The 22,169-nt window shown below is 39.2% G+C and overlaps 1 protein-coding gene across 1 annotated transcript in view; it reads left to right on the forward strand.

Annotated features, from left to right (window-relative positions):
* Positions 1-22,169, forward strand: part of LOC103505705 (ATP-dependent RNA helicase A-like) — a 55,359-nt gene that overhangs the window by 13,810 nt on the left and 19,380 nt on the right. Inside the window, 12 exon segments of the mRNA XM_026820972.1 lie at positions 82-323; positions 997-1,155; positions 1,665-1,862; positions 2,840-2,947; positions 3,196-3,297; positions 4,695-4,725; positions 5,487-5,699; positions 9,591-9,750; positions 9,753-9,948; positions 10,616-10,710; positions 11,066-11,180; positions 11,982-12,156. Coding sequence (XP_026676773.1) covers positions 82-323; positions 997-1,155; positions 1,665-1,862; positions 2,840-2,947; positions 3,196-3,297; positions 4,695-4,725; positions 5,487-5,699; positions 9,591-9,750; positions 9,753-9,948; positions 10,616-10,710; positions 11,066-11,180; positions 11,982-12,156 — 1,794 coding nt within the window.

The raw sequence follows: 22,169 nt of genomic DNA on the forward strand, positions 1-22,169 counted from the left end.
ACGCCTAGTGGTTACCTTCCTCTCAAGTGTCTATTATTATATTAAAAAAAAACCTCTTTCGACTTTCCCCGTGATTTTCAGATATCCACGCGCGTGAGACGGGCTCGAACAAGCAGTCGGCTTCGAAGTCCTGCGCCCTGTCCCTCGTGCGTCAGTTGTATCATTTGAACGTGATCGAGGCGTTCTCGGGCACTCTAGCGAGGCCTAAGAACGACGAGATCCTCAAGCCTTATGAAGTGAAGGTAGATCCCGAACTGATGGCGGAAGTTAACGAAGTGCTGGAGACCCTGCAGATTGTGCCTCAGCCCGTTAATAAAGTGGAGGTAAGTGAACATAGCAATCTCTTAGGGTTATTTGTGAAGATAGCACTGCCTTAGGTTATTTGTGAAGATAGCAACTTAGAACGATGAGATCCTCAAGCCCTACGAGGTGAAGGTAGATCCCGAACTGATGGCGGAGGTAAACGAAGTGCTGGAGACCTTGCAGATTGTGCCTCAGCCTGTTAATAAAGTGGAGGTAATTTGATTTGATTTGTACAATTTTAATTTAAAAAAAAGGTTATTCATCCAGCCTAGTTAGCTTAGTTGGTATTGTGTTTGCCTTGTAAGCGCTAGGCCGCGGGTTCGATTCCCGCCCGGGGGTGGATTTTATCCTGAACGGATAATATTCGTTCTTGGAACAGCTAGCTTTCCGCTACCCTGTCTTCCTTCTCTCTTCGATTTCGGGACGGTAAGACCTTAGCAGTTAGAGTTCCCTCTATCAAACCTCTTCAAAAAAGCCAAGGAAGGCCAGTAACTTTAACAGTATGAAAAATCCGAACCTATCCGAAATCCGAAAAATAGCTAGGTAGCTACACAGGACTTTTACCCAATGATTGACAGGCTAATCCTTGTATGTTTGTTCACAGGCGGATAGCAAAGAGCCCGTGTCTCTTAGCTACACAGGACTTTTACCCAATGATTGACATCAGCCTAATCCTTGTATGTTTGTTCACAGGCGGATAGCAAAGAGCCCGTGTCTCTTGTCAGCAATCAAGTTCTGGAAGAGTTCATCGCTTCCAAACCTCAGCCAGCCAGTGTTGTGCCCTGGTCACCACCTCAGACCAATTGGAACCCGTGGACTGCGTGCAATATCGATGAGGGACCTTTAGCCACGGTATGTCCACTACGAATACATTTCATTTATCAAGTTTCCATTTATTAATATTACTACAGAACATGAAATTAATATAAATTTGATATACCCATCCGTAAATGCAAAGCTTGTGCCACGGATGGGGAACACATAATTTGTGTTCAACTGAGTGTGTAATGGAGAAACCCTCAATTAGCCTTCTAGAATAAAGAGACCTTTGACAAATATTTTTGCAAATGTGTAGTGTAAATAAGCTTTTGTATCAGCCATACACCGGGGTGATGGTCTCGAGCCATGTTTCATAGGCTCGTCCTGAACCGCAGTCAACCATCCTGAGGACTTGTGCTTGTTCTTTAAAAGCCGAGAGAAGCCTTTGAAAAACTGCCAGCTAGCTAGGCTGATTAGGGTTAGCGGTTCTCCTCCCTGTTTATAGTCCCTCGGCCGGACGCTAGTGTACTTTCTGTTTAATGTCCCCTAGCTAGACAAATCATTGATATTAATTTTTTCATTCTCCCCTCTGCTCTTTCAAGGCAAACTTGGATCAAATCAGCGAAGACCTGCTCACGGATTTCAGCACTCGAATGAAGTCCGACACCCGACTTCAATCCATGGTGACTGAACGGAGCAAGCTGCCTGTTTTCTCCAAGCGAAACGAGATCATGAGTATGATCAATGATAATTCCGTGTGTATTATCCGCGGTAATACGGGTAGCGGCAAAACCACGCAGGTACTTGAAACTTTGAAAACTTCAAAGTTACTTTATGTTTTTTTTTTTACGATGAGTACACCTAACTAGTCCAATTACCTATACATAGTACCTACTTCAGTTCAAAGATATCGATAAGGTAAGTCAAAGATCTCAATTACGTTGGCTCAAACCAAAAGTCAGCCTCAAGGTTACCTAGCAGTGTTTCCTTCATGCTTGTAATTTTTTATTTGAGCTTGTATTTAGGTTGTAGGTACGGTATATATCTTTATTTCTTCGCTATTTAAACACGAAATTGTTGAAACACAGCAAAAAACTAGGGATAACTTTTAGGTTCCATGGACGGGAATTTTGAATCTCCAACACATGTTTCTATTTCTCTTTCAGATTCGCCATTTTTTTCGCGGTTTAGAGACGCCATTTTTTCTCGGTTTAGAGACGCCATTTTTCTGGTTAGCTCAAATCTTTTGTTTTTATTTTGGTGTAAATTAGTTTTTGGCTTTTTCCCTTGCCTTATACCTCCATGCAATTAACTTATCATCTGATAAAGGATGATAAGGCTTTTTAAAGCTTACCTTTTGCCGCGAAAAAAAAATCCCGCCAACAAAAAAATTATTCAAATATGCGAACAGCTGAATTTTTATCAAGAGCTTCCCATCTTCTCTACTAGACAGCGCCAGTGCTGCCAATCTTTGATATCAGCTGATTATCCCCACTACGAGATTTTTACGCCCACTCTCGAATTTTCGGTTCTTGGGTTAAATGTTAAATAAAATGAGGGGTATCATGTCAAAACCTGCAAGCTCCACTTTGCTGTTTTTTTGGGAAATCGCGAAAAACTGTTTGACCATGATACAGTTGTAGGTACGGTAAATATCTTTATTTTTTCGCTATATAAACACGAAATTGTTAAAACACAGCAAAAAACTAGGGATAACTTTTAGGTTCCATGGACGGGAATTTTGAATCTCCAACACATGTTTCTATTTCTCTTTCAGATATGTCAGTTCATTTTGGACGAGTACCTCCAGTCTGGTCAGGGAGCCTACTGTAACATTGTGGTCACTCAGCCTCGTCGAATTTCGGCAGTTTCCGTGGCTGATCGGGTGGATAATACATATTTCCTTTGGTTCCTCCCATCTGCTGAATGGAGCAGTTGCAAATGGGTAAAATTTTTCAATAAATGGTTGATTCTTACGTAAAAAGTAGCGAAAAATCCAAATTTGAGGTCAAAACTCCGAAAAAATCGGAAAAAGGTCGAAAATTCAATTTTCATTTTCCGTTCTAATGGAAGAGTTCAAAGATGTGTGACGTCAGACTTCAGGCAGTTGCCTCGCTAGGTAGCGCCGATCGGGTGGCCAATGAGCGAGCCGAAGAGTTAGGTCAGAGTACGGGCTATAGTGTGAGGTTTGAGTCGGCTCTACCTCGACCCTATGGAGGCATTATGTTTTGTACAGTGGGTAAGTTTACTTTACAATGAAATTTTATGTGTACCTAAAAAATAATTAAATAAATAAATAATAAAGAAAGAAAGGGGGAAAATGAGCTTTGACTAAGCCTACCCGCCAGCAACATTTTCATCAGAAACATTGTTTCTAAACAAGTCAAAAAAGTTTTGCAACAATCCAACAACTTTTTGCCTCTCCAGACATAATTCTGAAACATTAGTTTTTCTTTGGATTACCTAGTCATAATCTTTAGCCCTTTCGTATGCCTAACATTTCCCTTGTTTTGGATTTTATTAATATATTTATTTGGTGACTTTTGTACAACCTTACACATTCTAAAGAGAATAGATCACGTGATTTTTTTTGCAGCATGTTAATAAATGTGTGCGATCCGGCCCGAAGGACCATTTTTTTCACTGCTTTCTCTCTAATCAGTGGGATCTATTGGGTGTTACAGGCAGTCAACAGTATCGTATTCTACCTCTGCACTCTCAACTACCACGGGAAGATCAACCTTAGCCTGTCAATAAAGTGGAGGTAATTTGATTTGATTTGTACAATTTCAATTAAAAAAAAAAGAAGTTATTTATCCAGCCTAGTTAGCTTAGTTGGTATCGCGTCTGCCTTGTAAGCGCTAGGCCGCAAGTTCGATTCCCGCCCGGGGGGTGGGTTTTATCCTGAACGGATAATGTTCGTTCTCGGAACAGCTGGCTTTCTCCTATCCTGTCTTCCTTGTCTCTTCGATTTCGGGACGATAAGACCTTAGCAGTTACAGTTCCCTCTTTCAAACCTCTTCAAGAAAGCCAAGGAAGGCCAGTAACTTTAACAGTATGAAAAATCCGAACCTGAGGTACACTACCCACTGTGTAGCTACACAGGACTTTTACCCAATGATTGACAGCCTAATCCTTGTATGTTTGTTCACAGGCGGATAGCAAAGAGCCCGTGTCTCTTCATGTAAAACGGTTCGTTGGGATAATGTTCGTTCTCGGAACGGCTTTCTCCTATCCTGTCTTCCTTCTCTCTTCGATTTCGGGACGATAAGACCAATGTGATGTGAAGTTTTAGGTCTTCTTTAATCTAGATTCTAGATTCTAGGTATGTGTTACTTTTCCATTCAAAATTAACCATCGATTGATCAGTCGGAAGGAGAATAGAAAGGAAATGTCTTTTTTTTTTTAACGTGTATTATAGAAATGACCGATTTGAATGTGGATTTTCAGATCATTCTATCAACCAACATTGCCGAGACCTCCATCACCATCGACGACGTGGTGTTTGTCATAGACGTATGCAAAGCCAAGATGAAGCTGTTCACCTCGCATAATAACATGACCTCCTATGCTACGGTGTGGGCGAGTAAAACCAACCTGGAACAGAGGAAAGGCCGGGCCGGTCGGGTCAGGCCGGGGTACTGCTTCAAACTCTGCACAAAGGTAAGGAAATCATCTTTCCAACCCATTTGTTCCTACAGTTATTTTTGTCTCGAAAATCGTTCAAACTCACATAATTATGTTGCTCAGTAGGCTTCCAAATGACCGTAGAAAGTTAGGTTCCATTAAGCCTAATTCCATTCTTTCCAAGTTGACAGTGCCCGGGAGAACGCATCCTGTGACCGGTGAGTCTCGACGTAGCTTAACCTGTGTGAATTTTCCTTTAGGTGCCTGGGAGAACGCATCCTGTGACCGGTGAGTCTCGACGTAGCTTAACCTGTGTGACCACGAGACACTGATAAGACCATTGTCCTCAAGTTGACCCTCAATCCGCCCTTGGTGCAAGGCTCAATAGTCTATAATAGACTAATAATGGTTATGTTTACTCGCTCGAATGAACTAAAGAGTGCATTTAAACCAGTAGCCTGTTCCACGAAAGTACAGAATAATAAAACTTACAAGTGTAAAAGAGATGATAATACCAAGTTGACCCTCAATCCGCCCTTGGTGCAAGGCTCAATGGTCTATAATAGACTAATAATGGTTATGTTTACTCGCTCTAATGAACTAAAGAGTGCATTTAAACCAGTAGCCTGTTCCACGAAAGTACAGAATAATAAAACTTACAAGTGTAAAAGAGATGATAATAATTTACATAACGTAGGGAATTTGATGGCACATTCGTTTTCTTTTTACAAAATTTTTGATGGCAAATTCGAGGAAATCAGGCTGTATCTCGTAAATTATTGGTGTACTGGAGGGAGGTCTGCGTGGTGTCTCGCACGTGATAGTGGATGAGATTCACGAACGTGACGTGAACTCTGACTTCATCATGGTGGTGCTACGTGACATGGTCCATATGTATCCAGACCTTCGCATCATCCTTATGTCCGCCACTATAGATACGTCTGCCTTCAGCAAGTACTTCAATGATTGTCCCGTCCTTGAGGTGCCTGGGAGAACGCATCCTGTGACCGGTGAGTCTCGACGTAGCTTAACCTGTGTGACCACGAGACACTGATAAGACCATTGTCCGTTCTACTCGACGTAGACCTGTGACTTTGTTAGAATAGCTATTCTTTCGAGTTTTCAGTAAAAATAAGCAGTTTTTTCAAAACTTCTTTTTATAGAGGTTTGATAGAGGGAACTGTAACTGCTAAGGTCTTATCACCCTGAAATCGATAAAAGAAGGAATACAGGATAGGAGAAAGCCAGCCGTTCCGAGAACGAACATTATCCGTTCAATCGAACCAGTGGATAATATTCTTTCGAGTTTTCAGTAAAAATAAGCAGTTTTTTTCAAAACTTTTTTTTATAGAGGTTTGATAGAGGGAACTGTAACTGCTAAGGTCTTATCACCCCGAAATCGAAAAAAGAAGGAATACAGGATAGGAGAAAGCCAGCCGTTCCGAGAACAAACATTATCCGTTCAATCGAACCAGTGGCCTAGCGCTAAAAAGGCAGGCGAAAGGAAGCAATAAGTGTATCATTATCTTGGCTGTATGTGACAATGGTGTGAACCTGGATGAGATGGAATGGTAAGTTGTTCCTCAGGTGACACGAGATAAAGTCGTGAAATAATAGAAAACTTAGCGTCCCGTTAATTAAACTCTGCACATGCGCAGAAACGAGTTTTAGTCAAATAACGTTACTTAAAAAGGACGCTAATTTTGGTTGCAAAAACTCTAATAATGCGGATATATTAAGAAATTCTAGACCAAAAATCTAGAAACATTTAAGCGAAAAATTTATTTAGTCTACAGCAGCGGACTCCTAAAGTATTCACTTTTTTTCGAGATTTTTGCTAGTTGAAAACAATATGGATAAAGTAAAAACATCATGCTTGATTTATTTTGGGGCACTGAATAGTCGAACACTAATAGGTATAGGACAGGTAGCCTCTGTCGATGTCGATAGGAAATACGAGTTAGATTGCAGGCAGTAAATTCATCAATTGAGATAGTGTGTGCAATATGGAGACAGCTTTGGACAAGTGCCATTGTCTCTCGTATTGAAATATTTGATGACTTTGATGTCCGCTCTGGCGGAGGTCTTATCGTTCCGAAATTGAAGAGGGAAAGATTGAGAAGTCAGCCGTTCCGAGGAACGACCCTTATCTCTCCTTATCTGTTGAAGGTAGCCCCGGGCGGAGATCGAACCCACAGCCTAGCGCTTACAGGGCAGGTGCGCTACCTTCCTAGCTAACTAGGCTGGCGAAATATGTGTTTATAATCTTGGGCGTCTTATTTTATATTCGTATAATATTAATGTAGTTTTCCATTGATTTTCAGGAGTTTTGTTTGTGAGATGGGATTCTACGTGAAACAGCTCGGTCGAAGTGAGTATATTTTATTAATAAATTTATCTTTATCCGTTTTTGTTTGGTAGCAATGACCCAGTAGACGCTTGTGTAGTCTGCGTCGCGCGTCGTAGCCCATCCCTTAGTTTGTCCCTTATCAGATATTAAGTAGACATTAAATTGGAAAGGACACCTGAGTTCAATTAATTAATTTTGAAGAAATGTTGTTGCTCAATAGTGATTGCACAAGTGTATTTTGAGAGAATTTTTTGCAATTATTTGTGAAGAAAATTTGCAATTGAACGGAAATTGCACTATATTACCGGAACGAACAGTTAAAGAAAATATAATCCATATTGAAAGTTAAAAAAGAAGAAAAAATACAAATTGTTGTTTAAAAGTTAAAAAAGTACAGATTGTTATTTGAAAGTTTAAAAAGAGTTGTCAAATTTCATTTGTGCGTCTACAAGCTTGAGAAAATAAGGAGAAATAATACCCGCATTTCCAGAGGAAATTTTATACAAAGAGTTTCACATGAAGATTTGAATAAAGATATACAAAGAAATAAGTACAACTATAAGAACAACTGAATTAATAAATAAATGGAAAGTAATAGAGGAAGAATCAATTTGATCAACATGGACAGGAAAGTATTCAAATCCTACGTTGTGGATTTGTAGGATTTGATGTTTTAGTGTTTTAGTTTGTGTGGTTTAAAAGTATCATACGAACCTATTTTACCTATTAACACTTAGTCTCATTTTGCTTAAAAAAGTGTCCTCTAATGAGCATCCTACCCTTTCCTCTCATATTTACTGTGAAATGCTTCCAGCAGGTTGTGTAGTCTTGAGGAGGTTTTGTACATATTATTACTTTATACTTGCTCTTATAATATTTTCATTTAAAACTTGAGTTTCCATTTAAATTCACAAAAAGATCTTCGCACTTTACTTTTCACACGAAGCGCAAAGTGCGAAATTCCTTTGCGGAACCACGTTTCAGCTGAATTCTGACGCTGACATTTTTCCGAAATTTCATGTTAACACATTTGTTCTCCTCTCTTCCAGACCACTTTCTCGAGGATATTGTCGAGATATTGAACTTTGTCCCTCAGGAAAATCCTCGTAAGCGCAAGAACACTTCGAGAATTTGCCAGTTGAAAACAATGTTGATAAAGTAAAAACATCATGCTTGATTTATTTTGGGGCACTGAATAATCGAACACCAATAGATATAGGACAGGTAGCCTCTGTCGATGTCGGTAGGAAATACGAGTTAGATTGCAGGCAGTAAATTCATCAATTAAGATAGTGTGTGCAATATGGAGACAGCTTTGGACAAGTGCCATTGTCTCTCGTATTGAAATATTTGATGACTTTGATGTCCGCTCTGGCAAGTTTAGTCGTGAATCGTCAATCCGATGTGTCAATGGTGATTGCACAAGTGTATTTTGAGAGAATTTCAATTGAAGAAAATTTGAAGTTGGACGGAAATTGCACGATATAACCCAACGTTATAAAAGAAAAAATATTAATAAAAATTGTTAAAAAATTGTCATTTGAAAGTTTAAAAAAGTTGAAAAATATCATTTGTGCGTCTACAAGCTTGAGAAAATAAGGAGAAATAATACCCGCATTTCCAGAGGAAATTTTATACAAAGAGTTTCACATGAAGATTTACATAAAGATATACAAATAAATAAGTACAAGTAAAGGAACAACTAAATGTACTAAATAAATAAATAGAAAGTAATAGAGGAAGAATCAATTTGATCAACATGGACAGGAAAGTATTCCAATCCTACGCTGTGGATTGGTGTTTTAGTTGTCAAAAGTATCATACTAACCTATTTTACATACCTATTAACACTAGTCTCAGTTTGCTTTAACGGGCATCCTACCTTTTTTTTTCGTACATATTTCCTGAGAAATAACTCCAGAAGGTTCTTTCTCACCGAAGATTCCGTTATTTTAGGAATTTAGGGAGTTTTTCTGAAAGGAACAACTAAATGTACTAAATAAATAAATAGAAAGTAATAGAGGAAGAATCATTTTGATCAACATGGACAGGAAAGTATTCAAATCCTACGCTGTGGATTGGTGTTTTAGTTGTCAAAAGTATCATACTAACCTATTTTACATACCTATTAAGTCTATTAACACTCAGTCTCAGTTTGCTTAGGTATCCTTTAACGGGCATCCTACCCTTTTTTTCGTACATATTTCCTGAGAAATAACTCCAGAAGGTTCTTTCTCACCGAAGATTCCGTTATTTTAGGAATTTAGGGAGTTTTTATACTTTTTTGTATGAGTTTGATAGAGAAAATTTTAACTGCTTTCGAACCCGCGACCTAGCAAAATTTCTATACATATTGCTTAATTGGCTATTAGTAGCCGAAAATGACATCACACTATTCACACTCAAGAGGTAACGTCAAAATAATCGCGAAATCAATATTATAATGTTTAATTGCAATGTGCGAAATGCCTTTGCGAAACCACTTCAGCCGAGTCCCAACGCAGACATTTTCCCGAAATTTCATGTTAATCCATTCGTTCTTCTCTTCCAGACCACTTTCTCGAGGACATAGTCGAAATATTGAACTTTGTCCCTCAGGACAATCCTCGTAAGCGTAAGAATAAATCAAATAAACGGGATGATGACGATGAAGAAGATGGCCTAATAGAGGAAGAAGAGAACATGAACAACCAAGTCTCGAACGATTATTCGCTTTGAACTTTGTCCCTCAGGACAATCCTCGTAAGCGAAAGAATAAGTCAAATAAACGGGATGATGACGATGAAGAAGATGGCCTAATAGAGGAAGAAGAGAACATGAACAACCAAGTCTCGAACGATTATTCGCCCCAGACGCGGGCTAGCGTTGCTCAATTGAGCGAACGCGACATCAGCTTTGAACTCATTGAGGTAAGATATGCTGGTGATCCGGCCCGAAAGACCAAATGTTCCATGGTAGGAATTGTGTGAGATCCGGCCCAAAGGGCCAAATTTTATACACATGTCTTCTTAAATGTGTGAGATCCGGCCCAAAGGACCAAATTTTATACATGTCTTCTTAAATGTGTGAGATCCGGCCCGAAGGACCAAATTTTCTATATTAGTAAATTTATCAGATCCGGCCCAAAGGACCAAATGTTATATGTTAGTAAATGTATGAGATCCGGCCCGAAAGACCAAATGTTCCATGGTAGGAATTGTATGAGATCCGGCCCAAAGGACCAAATTTTATACATGTCTTCTTAAATGTGTGAGATTCGGCCCGAAGGACCAAATTTTCCATGTTAGTAAATGTGTGTGATCCGGCCCCAATTACGAAATTTTCTATATTAGTAAATTTATAAGATCCGGCCCAAAGGACCAAATGTTATATGTTAGTAAATGTATGAGATCCGGCCCAAAGGACCAAATTTTACCTGTTAGTAGGTAAATGTATGAGATCTGGCCCAAAGGATCAAATTTTTCCTATTTTCCCCTCTTTTTTCGCCCTTCGTCTTTGTTTTACTTTTCCCTACAAATTATTTTAAGTAATTATTATTATTAAACCCCACTTTTCTATGATTTTTTTTTTTTGCAGTCCCTACTCAAATATATCAAACAGCAAGGTGTCGATGGAGCTGTGCTTGTATTTCTACCCGGGTGGAATGTTATATTTATTCTGCTTCGACAACGGTATTCGCGTTTTGTTCGCGGTATTCGCGTTTTGTTCGCGGTACCCGCGGTTTGTTCGCGGTATCCGCGGTTTGTTCGCGGTGTTCGCGTTTTGTTCGCGGTATTCGCGTTTTGTGCGCGGTATTCGCGGTTTGTTCGCGATATTCGCAGTTACGGGTTCGATCTCAGGCAAACGCAGATTTTTTTCAGCTCTTTTTTTACCGCAAATAATTGAATGAGATCTGGCCCAAAGGATCAATTTTTTCCTATTTCCCTCTCTTTTTTCGCCCTTCGTCTTTGTTTTACTTTTCCCTACAAATTATTTCAAGTAATTATTATTATTAAACTCGATTTTTCTATGATTTTTTCTTTGCAGTCTCTACTCAAATATATCAAACAGCAAGGTGTCGATGGAGCTGTGCTTGTATTTCTACCCGGGTGGAATGTTATATTTATTCTGCTTCGACATTTGTCTCAACATCCCATCTTTGGTAAGTGTTTACAATTTAATCTAAACTTTGTTTCTTCTCCTTCATTTCTTAAAATTATTATCTGCTCTAAATGTGTGCGATCCGGGCCGAAGGACCAATAGTCGAGGGGAAATTTTCCTGTAATAAACATAGGTCAGTATCCTTTCTGTATGTCTGTGCCCGAGTGTTTCACAGCACCACACTGGAGGTGGTTGGTTCGAATCCCAGCTGACTTATCTAGAAATTTTCTTAATTATTTCTTAAAATTATTATCTGCTTTAAATGTGTGCGATCCGGGCCGAAGGACCAATAGTCGAGGGGAAATTTTCCTGTAATAAACATAGGTCAGTATCCTTTCTGTATGTCCTTAACAGTTTCCCTTCTTTTTATGCCCCCATTTTTCGATTTTCATGACAAAAAATAGATTTCTCACATGATTTGAGAAGTAAATATTCTGAAATTATGTATGGAACAAAAAACTCCTTGAATAACTAGGGTGCTTGTGTTATGTCACAACTTTTGGTCCTCACTGTAGCGTTGTAGGATTTTAAAAATATCTCAATAATCCAGCACTTAATGTTCACCTAACATGCTTGCACCAGTCGCTATGTGCATTTATATTACATTGTTACTTAGCTACTCATTTTCCTCACGAGGCTGAGTGGGCCCTGCAACAGCCAGTCGCGAAATCAATCATTTGAATGGTACAAATTTTTTGACCCCGCCGGGAATCGAACCGAAGTCTTTCGCGTGAAAGCGCAGTGACCACTACACCATGGGAACTGATTTATGATTAAAGAGGTGTATCCTCTTCTGTTGTAGGCTCGTTACGATAAGCTGGACGATCACATGACGCCAGAAATGTTCCGCACACCCCTACACGAGATCTCTCTATCTATCAAACTACTGCGGCTCGGGTCTATTGGACAGTTCTTGAGTAAAGCTATCGAACCGCCTCCCATTGATGCTGTCATTGAAGCAGAGGTTATGCTTAGAGGTGAGTTATTTTTGTTCTGTTTGTTTGCTTAGAGGTAAGTTTTTTACTTTCCTTATCCTATAGGAAGAAAAGTAATGTAATCGGGTCAAATTTTCGATGGTCAGTTTTTAGTGTCAAACACTTTTTGAGGTCCCTAGAGCCTAAATCCAAAGTTTCAGCCATTGGTCCGTGTGTGTGTCTGTCTGTGTGTCTGTTTGTAAACTTTCTTCTATCATATCTTTCTTCCTTTCGGGACGATAAGACTAACTAGGCTGGTGGCTAATTTAAGGTTATACTTAGATCGTTGTGAACTGTATAGTTGTATACTGTATATCCGTAAGCTGAAAAAATGTGTGAGACTGTCACACTGTGGTAATAAAAGGAATTTTAAGGGTGACATGTTTTTGTAAGGTCTGACTTCCCCCCAAGGAGAGAGCGTGTCTGTGTGTCTGTTTGTAAACAAAATATCTCGAGAACGGTAAGAGCTAGAGAGTTGAAATTTGGTATGTAGCTGCCAAATGTGACAAGGATGCGACACGAAACTTTTTGTTAAGACCGGTGCAACGGTTAGCGGCATTTTATCGCTTTTTGGCGGTTTTCGGTGTAATTTAACAAAATCTCGGGAACGGTATAAGCTAGAGACTTAAAATTTGGTATGTAGATCATAAATTTAATGTGACAAGGATGCAACTCAAAACGTTTTGTTGAGATGGTTGCTGCGCTTGGCGGTATTTTGACCGCTTTTGGACAGATTTCGACCTTCCCCTGACCTTTCTCTCTCTCTCGTTCCCTTGTCAATCTTTTTCTCTCCCTTCTTCTATCTTGGCTTCTGATAGTGACTTTTGTGAGTTCCGACTTTCTCAAAAAGAGATAGACACCGTGAAATTGAATAGATATTCACATTTTAACCCACAGATTATTTCCATCCCGACATTCAATCTTACATTTTCAATCTCTTCCTCTTTTTTCTAACCTTTCTTCTCCCTCTCTCTCTTTTTCTTCTCACCTTTTTTGTTGGAAATACGTACATTGCAAATCATAGAGGTATTCTTAAAACAGTTGAACATATCTGAATTTTCTGATAAGAACAGATGTGTGTTAGATTTTTAAAATTTGGTGTCCTCAAGTTTGCCTGAACGCATGCGTTGTCAATACAAGGAGGGAGAGAGAGAGAGAGAGAAAACCATTAAACCATATCACATGAACTCTCAAGTTCCCCGTGTACCTACATATCTACCCGGTTAGAACCCTCTTTTTCTTCTCCTTTTTTTAGGCCGTCCTACCTTTATTATTACGATAGTAATAACAAAAGGTATAGTGGACGGGCTATTGTATTCGCTTCGGTGTCTGTCAGTCTGTCTGACCCCATAGAAGGACTTATCCAAACCTGGTCGACCTATATCCTATATATCAAATTAAAGGTCTTTTTACCAGGAACACGAAAGTGGTGGTTCTCCGCTCTTTCTGTTCTTCTTTCTCTCTAGCAATTTTTATTTCTTCCTCTCCATTATAGCTTGCTCGTTCCTCTGTTATGTCAATAGTAATAAAAAGGTATAAGGGACGGGCTATTGTATTCGCTTCGGTGTCTGTCAGTCTGTCTGACCCCATAGAAGGACTTATCCAACCTGGTCGACCTATATCCTATATATCAAATTAAAGATCTTTTTACCAGGAACACGAAAGTGGTGGTGCAAATTTTGTCCAGAGAACCATAAAGCCAAAAACCAAAAAACTGGTTTTTGGGGGATTTTTTCACATTTTTTTTCATATGTAAAACGGTTCGTTGGGATAATGTTCGTTCTCGGAACGGCTGGCTTTCTCCTATCCTGTCTTCCTTCTCTCTTCGATTTCGGGACTTTATTATTATTATAATATAGTGGACGGGCTATTGTATTCGCTTCGGTGTCTGTCAGTCTGTCTGTTCCCATAGAAGGACTTATCCAAACCTGGTCGACCTATATATCAAATTAAAGGTCTTTTTACCAGGAACACGAAAGTGGTGGTGTATATTTTATCCAGAGAACCATAAAGCCAAAAACCAAAAAAACTGTTTTTTGGGGGATTTTTTCACACAAATGAGCGCACACAAAAGGAGCACACACACAAATTTGTCGCGACGACCTATGAACTCAAAGCGAGAAAGTTTTAGATAACACTTCAGTCGATAATTTAAAACCGGTTTTAGCGTCACCTATGTTAAGCTACGCCGAGCAAGGCCAATAAATGGATGGGTGACTTAAACATTATATTGGTAAACATTAAAAGGAATAAAGGGAGAACGGGCTCTAGTCTTGATTCTAAATCATTACATGAAAGTAATATCAAAAATCAAATCAATAATAATAATAAACTGAATAATAAACAAATTAGGTAGGTACATAGGTACTGATTTTCTTTAACCACGATCGAATAAACTACGGGCTAAAATTTTTTCGGAGGGACGGGCCCAGCTTGTTCTGCTCTTCTTCTCTCTCAATCTCTATTTCTTCCTCTTTTTTTACCTATCTAACCTTTCTCTCTCTCTCTCCTTCCCTTTCTTTCTCCGCTCTTTCTGTTCTTCTTTCTCTCTAGCAATTTTTATTTCTTCCTCTCCATTATAGCTTGCTCTCTCCCATTTAGGACCTATGTAAAACGGGATCTTATTTTGTAAGGGATACGGAAAGGGTTGATTTTTTATAAAGAATTGGCAAAAAGCGACTGAAGCTAAATTTTCGTTCGTTTTTGCGGTGTTCAGGGTCAGCGTTTTTTGCCATCGGGTTAGATCAGCACCAAGCTGATCGTCCCTCCATCTTTGTGAGGCTAACATTTGGTTTTGGTACAAATATTTTACGATTGGATGCCCTTCCTATCTCAACCTTCACCAATAAAATTGGGGGTCCTTAGTATTTCATACTGAGGACTTTCGATATTCTGTCGAGTCGTAAAATTTACCATAGTTGCTTTAATTCCTGATACCTTGTGAGCTTGGAGCCTTGGGGGTATATTTACGAATATTCTGTGCTTCTCGGGACGATGAGACCGCCGCTGTTACAGTTCCCTACATCAAGCCAGCCTAGTTAGCTTAGTTGGTAGTGCGTCTGCCTTGTAAGCGCTAGGCCGCGGGTTCGAATCCCGCCCGGGGCGGATTTTATCCGGATGGGATAATGTTCGTTCTCGGAACGGCTGGCTTTCTCCTATCCTGTCTTCCTTCTCTCTTCGAAAACCATTAAACCATATCACATGAACTCTCAAGTTCCCCGTGTACCTACATATCTACCCGGTTAGAACCTATTCAAGCTATGCAATGAAAAACTGAACCATTGGCATTTTCTATTGTTTTCAGGTGGCTTCAGAGGAGGTTTTGGAGGCAGAAGATGGTAAGGAGTGAATCACTCAAGTCAACTTGTACTCTGTTGTAAATGAAATCGGAAGCGTTCTAGGCAGCGTCAGGCTATAATCAGTATTTCCCATTCTATTGATGTGTAACCTCAATAGAGTGGAACCTTACGGGGTTGTTGAATGGTAGAGATTGTCCTAGGCAATAATTATTATACCCTTTGTCAATTCTTGTACTCAAAATCCTTGAACTATAACCAGTAGAGTTAGAATTAAACCTGTTGAAGGGTAGAAATTGAGAAAACAAAGGACACAATCTCACAAAAAACATCAGATACGTACAATAATTATGTATAAATATATTTAAATATTCATTTACTATCATTTCTCTTGCCACAAATAAATAAATAAATAAAAATGAAGAAAAGAGGGAAAAAATATCACAAAATCAAGTCGATCTTATAAAATACAAATTTCAGACACAACAAACAGGGAGTTTTTTCACATGCTCTCCACGTCAATGGAGATTTTTTCAGTTCCCAATAAAATTGAAAATTTTTACCTTAATTCATAATAGTCCATGATAAATTTTAGCTCTAGGAAATTCTGGCCACTGCCATGTAGTGGAGTTTCTAGATTCTAGAAGAAAGAAAAGATGGGAACTCCGGGAAGATTCATTGTTTTGGATCATTTTAATGCTAATCAAATTCCTTGAAAGGAAAGAATAGCAAAAATCGTCTTATTGTAAACGATAAAAGGACAATCCGCGAGGGAAAAAGAGGTAAATTATTTCACATAAAAAAAATCTAGATAAAATACTACCTACACTAAGAAATGACTAAGCGAAGAACAAATCAAAATGCATTATGCCACAGGAGAAAGAAACTTACAGGACATGAAATACTAGGAGGAAAATTATCAGCTTCTTAAAAAAAAAAAAAAAAAAAAAAAAAAAAAAATAAGGAAAAAAAAAAAAAAAAAAAAAAAAAAAAAAAAAAAAAACAAACAAACAAACAAAACGTAAGAAGTAATAAATTAATAACCAATCAGAGACAGAAAACGTTCATTTAATTAGCCAATATTTCAAGTCACTCGGCCCTTTAAAAGTGGCTCAAACTGACCTAAGGAAAGTTTTTTTTATGACTTGGATATGATTAATAATTTTAACTGTAAAGGCCAACACATCACGTCTGGCGATAAATATGTCAAGATCAAGTTTTCAATTTCTTACAATTTCAACATTTTTAACCACAGAAATATTAAGTTTGAGATTAAACTTTCGAATTATTCCAGTATCTAAGTAAATTCCGAGAGCTACGCCCAGCTCATTAGAACGAAACGTGTCCTGGGCTACTGGAAGATGTTTGCTAAGAGTACCACGAGTAACAGAGTCCCCCCCCTACTGCCCACCCAAAGTGCCTAACTTTGTCAACACACTGAAAAAGTTCAGAGGGGAGGAGTAAAATTCAAGTGGGGGAAATTCTCCTACGCATGCGTTGGAACTTTGAGCTTTTTATACGATGCTGGATTTCTATGCAAGCTTCGAACTTTTGACACGATGCTACTTGTTCAAAGGCAGTATAGGGGAAAGTTACCCTACCATAGCACAGACTAGGCTCCTCCTCTTTCTGAACTTTTCGGTCGTGCTGACAAAGTTAGGTACTTTGGGAGGGCAGTCGGGTGGGGACTATGTTACTCGTCGGTCAGGAAGCTTAAAATTTTTTCTCTGAATTAAATTTACTATTATATTTTCCCTGTTTATTTTACACTTCTTTTTTTTTTTTCAGTTTTATTTTTAATATGTATTTCTCCTTTTCCTTTTAAATTTCAGTGTTATTATTTTCAAACCAACTGTTCTTTGAAAAATAAAGAAATAATATTTCCTCCGTAGCAAAGCATCAGTTTTATTTTTAATATGTATTTCTTCTTTTCCTTTTAAATTTCAGTGTTATTATTTTCAAACCAACTGTTCTTTGAAAAATAAAGAAATAATATTTCCTCCGTAGCAAAGCATAAGGCAAACAGATTTTTCTTTCTTTTTTTCATTCTCAGTTACCAACTTTCTAGGTACCTAGTTCTGAGGGTTTCACGTGCTGAAAGAAATTGACACAAAGAATCAGTGCCTCATTCTACGGAAGTATGGAATAGTGCAGAAGTTACAATAATAATAGTTTACATAATTATGTAAGTTATTATTGTAACTTTTACACAAGTAAATTATTATTTTTGTAACTTAATTCCATACTTTCATGGAATGAGGCCCAGATGTGATAGTTTAACTGAGGGGGGAAAAAGCGTTTTTCAGCCTAATGAAATTCCAATAGGCTCCTCACAATAGACAAGAGGAGAATTTAAATCAAAAAATACCCGTAAATAGTGCTTAGTTGTGAAAAAATATCAACAATAGCGACGCTAATTTTGGTTGCAATTAGAGAGTAATTGCTTGGCTAAAATATTACAAAAAATGTTCAGTCATAAAACAATTCTACCCAGCCATCTGCATACCTAACTACAAGTCCAGTCGTGAGACTTTCGAATAAAACAGCTATACTGACGCAACGTGAACGACCTGGTATTCCAGTGTTAAAACACCTCTAAAGCTGTCCAAAGGACTGGTCCGTTCGTAATCCCTTATTCCAGAAAGTTTAATCAAAATGTTTTACCTCAATAATATCCAGCCTGTACGGGTTTGTAAGCACCATGAGCCAAGATGTACGCGTCTTAGGAGAAGTTGTCTAGAAGTGACATGTTCTTGACAATTGTATCATGCTGTGTCTTGCACTCATTCAGTCCTCGTCCTGTAAATTTAAACCTGCCGTGGTTGAGTGGAATGAAACTCGTCCCATTATTCTGAGTCGTGTCACTCGAGCCCATCAAATTGAAAAACTGAGCCGGGTAAAGTGTCTTCTTGATGGAGTTGATGTTGATAGTGTTTTGGAGTCCTGTGCTTTGGATGACATTCGAACTCAGTAGTTTCATCCAGTACGCTTCAGTGGCTGTTGTAAACATGCGGTTCTCACTCAAACAGACACTACGTGTGTTTAGCGCCATTGGTTGTGGAGCTTGTGTTGATCTGCGCACGCGCGTGGTACACTCAACAACCGGCAAAGGTGTATAGGGTAGTTCTTCCAGTTCATATTTTGGAAGCAGAGGTTCCTCTGGCGTTTCGTCGACTAGCATGGGCTCTTCCTTGATCACACCAAGGTCTCTGTGCATGATGGGCAAGGGAGAGGGAATGCGAGGAACTGCCACTTGGACGTGGGGCATTGTGACTTGGACATGAGGTATGGATATGGGATGGGAGGTTATCACAGGGTGGGGAGATGTCACGGCGGTGGTTTCTTTGGGTTTCTTCTTGGCCAGTTTGTTAGCCAGACTAATACTACTGAGTGTTTTGCTACCTGTGGGAGAGAAGAGAATAGAAGTGGATTAGTAAGAGGTTTAAGATTTTGTCTTTTTTCATAAATTGGTAGAACTTGGTATAAAGACATGCAAGTACATGTCAACCCTTGGCAGGTTACTCTTTTGCATGAGTCATGAGAACTATAACTATTGTTTTAAGGGTCCCCTGTAGTACATTGAGTATTCAATTCAACTTATAAATATTTAGTAACAGAAATATACTAGTACAAAGCCTTTTTCCCAAAGTCAATATTCAAGAAGAGTGTAAAGTACATTTTTTTTTCTCAAAGCCTCACCTTTGGACTGTTTATGATCAAGCAGGAGCTCATCAAATGACTTGCACCGCCCTGGCACAGCTCGCCTCAATGATATCAAATGTGACTTGCACGTCAAAGATCGTAAACATGGGCTCCATCCATTTTCCTCAGTACACACACCACAGTGTTTGTTTGGGTCATATTCTTTGAGTTTGGTTGGAGGAACAGCTTTCCGTGAGTCTTTGATATTGTCACGGTTATTTTGCTTTTTGAGCTTGTCTAACAGGATGTGCTTCGATTTAATACCTGGTAGGGGAGGAAGAAATTTCAATTAATAAAAGAGAAATAGGTACATAGATATAGGCCTGACTAAGAGGTATACTGTAATACTGTTTAGGCACTTACTTCATCCTTGAGCTTCAATATTTTCATGTTACAAAACCACACCATCTGCTTCACCAGACAAGTAGCCTAACTACTGTGCTACTATTACTACTGCCAGCCACTCACACTCAGACCATCATCAGACGTTGGTTTGTCAGTCAGAACGTGTGTGGCAGAAAGTCTCCAAACTAGGTCTGTCAGACAGTCTGAGCCAGCATAAGATCATCATACTTACTGGTAGTAAAGTTTACAGGCTGGGTAGAGAAATCGCGCGGAGGTCTTCTACTGGCTGGCGTACTGGAGGTGTCTATCTGCTCCATACCGTAGCGACCCGCGTTGAAGTTGCACAACTTGCGAATCACCGAGATCACCTGGAGAGGAGAGAAAACGTGAATAGAAGTGAAAACGTGCATTATTTACTTTTACATCACAAAGATGGGAGGTGGTTATACGCAGACCTAGGTTAGGCTAGGCTTGAAAAATTAAGAAATAAATAAACTATAAAAAACACACAAATTTTTTCGTGCTTCATTTTTCTCACTTTTTTTTCCTCTATTTTTCAAACCGAACCGAGTCAAGCTTAGCCCTGTGTATTACCACCACCCAATTTCATAAGATGGTCAGTGAAATTAAGGGACACAAAACCACTTTGAATGCACAAGTTCCCATAGGATCAATGAAGTTAAGGAAACCCGTCTAGGGATGGGCATTCTACGACACAGACCACATGAGTCTAATTTAGCAGTTGTTTGATTGCCACAAATTAAAAGTGGCGTGAAACAATCTTGAAAAATACCTTGGTGATTGCAAATTACCTTGGTGTCCAATGGATTCTGATCGGACAATGACTCTGGATCTTTGGTGGCTCTCACTATAAGCGACTCTATGGCAGGTCTCAGTGCTATAATAGCTGCAGCATCAGCAGGGTTGATGTTTAGGTTGATCCAGTTGTCCAATCGTATCACTCCGTCCACTAGCTCCACCTGGTGACAGAAACAGAAAGCAGAGGTAAGAACCAGTCAGTTTCCTAGAAAACTGGTGGTTGACCGGTCCTTTGTACGGGACCAAGCATAACTTTGAAGCTCCGCCATTTTGAATCAGGATGAAATGTGACAAATTTAAGTAGCCTATGTAACCCTCAGTACTCTTCCTAACAACCACAAAAAAATTACATTAAAATCGGTTGAGCCGTTTTCTTGTGAAAAGAGGACAAAAACGGCTCTATTAGCGTAACAGACAGATATTTTTCCAATGCGAGTTTTGGAATCGTGGATTGATTATCTCTTTATTCAACTCATCACAAGCACAATGTACTTAGAGCTCAATTCTCCTCGTCTATAACTAGGGTGATAGCAAAAGTTTGTGTCGACTGAGGAGGAAACGCCATTGATATCGTACCTTTCTAGATCCAAACAGCATCAGATGTAGAGGAGTGACCATGGACATTTGCTTACACGAGACGGCCTTGGTTCGAATCTTCTCGCCAAAGATAAAGAAGGGTGAGGGGAACTTCTCGTCCAAATTGGAACAGTTGACCGAGAGTTTGTGAATAAGAGCATTCTTAGCTTCTGTAGTGAATACCTGAGGAATGAAAAGAGAATAAATAGCATATTATTTTGTTTTGTTTAAACAGAAAAGCGTGGGTTCAAACCCAGCCGAGGTGTGTCATTTTATCCTCAATTTACAGTCGAACCTGCCTAATTGGGAATCAAAGGGATGAAGGGACCGACAATCTTTTTCCCACTTCTCCAGGTTTCCCAATTACAAAAGTAATTTGAGTAATTTCGTTTGTATTTGAGAATTTGACATAGCAGTAGCCTACTTCATCAGGACCTGAGTAGTTATTATCATACCTTGCGTTTGGTCTGATGTACACACACATTGGGATAGAGTCCTACACACAGTAGTGCTATGACAGTGTCTAGCTTTTCATCAGGACCTGTGTAGTTGTAGAACTGGGAAACAAATGATTCTTCCGGGAAACCGCAGTTCATCAACAGCTGAGTCAATTGCCCGAAAATAGTTTGTTGTGACGCCATTTCCTTATCAGATAGAAAATCTCAGTAAAAATTTCTTTTGGCACATGAGAGGAAAAATAAAATAGAACAACTGGCGCTTACTAAAGTTTCTCAGTCAAAGAATAGTTTATTATTATTATTATTTTCAAGCGGTTTGATAGGGGGAGCTGTAGATAAGTGCCGAGGTCTTATTGTCCCGAAATCGAAGAGAGATAGGATAGGAAAAAGCCAGCCGTGCCAAGAACGCACCTTCTCTGTTTAGGATAAAATCCTCCACGGACGGGAATCGAACCCGCGACTTAGTGCTTACAAGGCAGACGCACTACCTTCCAAGTCAACTAGACTGGCTAGTAGGCAGTTCTCCCATTCTAAGTATGACTACTGAGGCTTTTATTGTCATCTCTTCAACGTTTGTAGGTACTTACCTATACCTACCTAAGTTCATAAATTCATGCCCGTTCTACTTTAATAATCATAAAGATCAGCCAGCCTAGTTAGCTTGGTACGCGCGTCTGCCTTGTAAGCGCTAGGCTGCGGGTTCGATTCCCGCCCTAGGCGGATTTTATCCTGGAGGGATTAAGTTCGTTCTCGGAACGGCTGGCCTTCTCCTATCCTGTCTTCCTTCTCTCTTCGATTTCGGGACGATAAGACCTTAGCA

The sequence above is a fragment of the Diaphorina citri genome, unplaced genomic scaffold, assembly GCF_000475195.1.
Source record: "Diaphorina citri unplaced genomic scaffold, Diaci psyllid genome assembly version 1.1 scaffold190, whole genome shotgun sequence".
In the NCBI taxonomy this organism is placed as follows: domain Eukaryota; kingdom Metazoa; phylum Arthropoda; class Insecta; order Hemiptera; family Psyllidae; genus Diaphorina; species Diaphorina citri.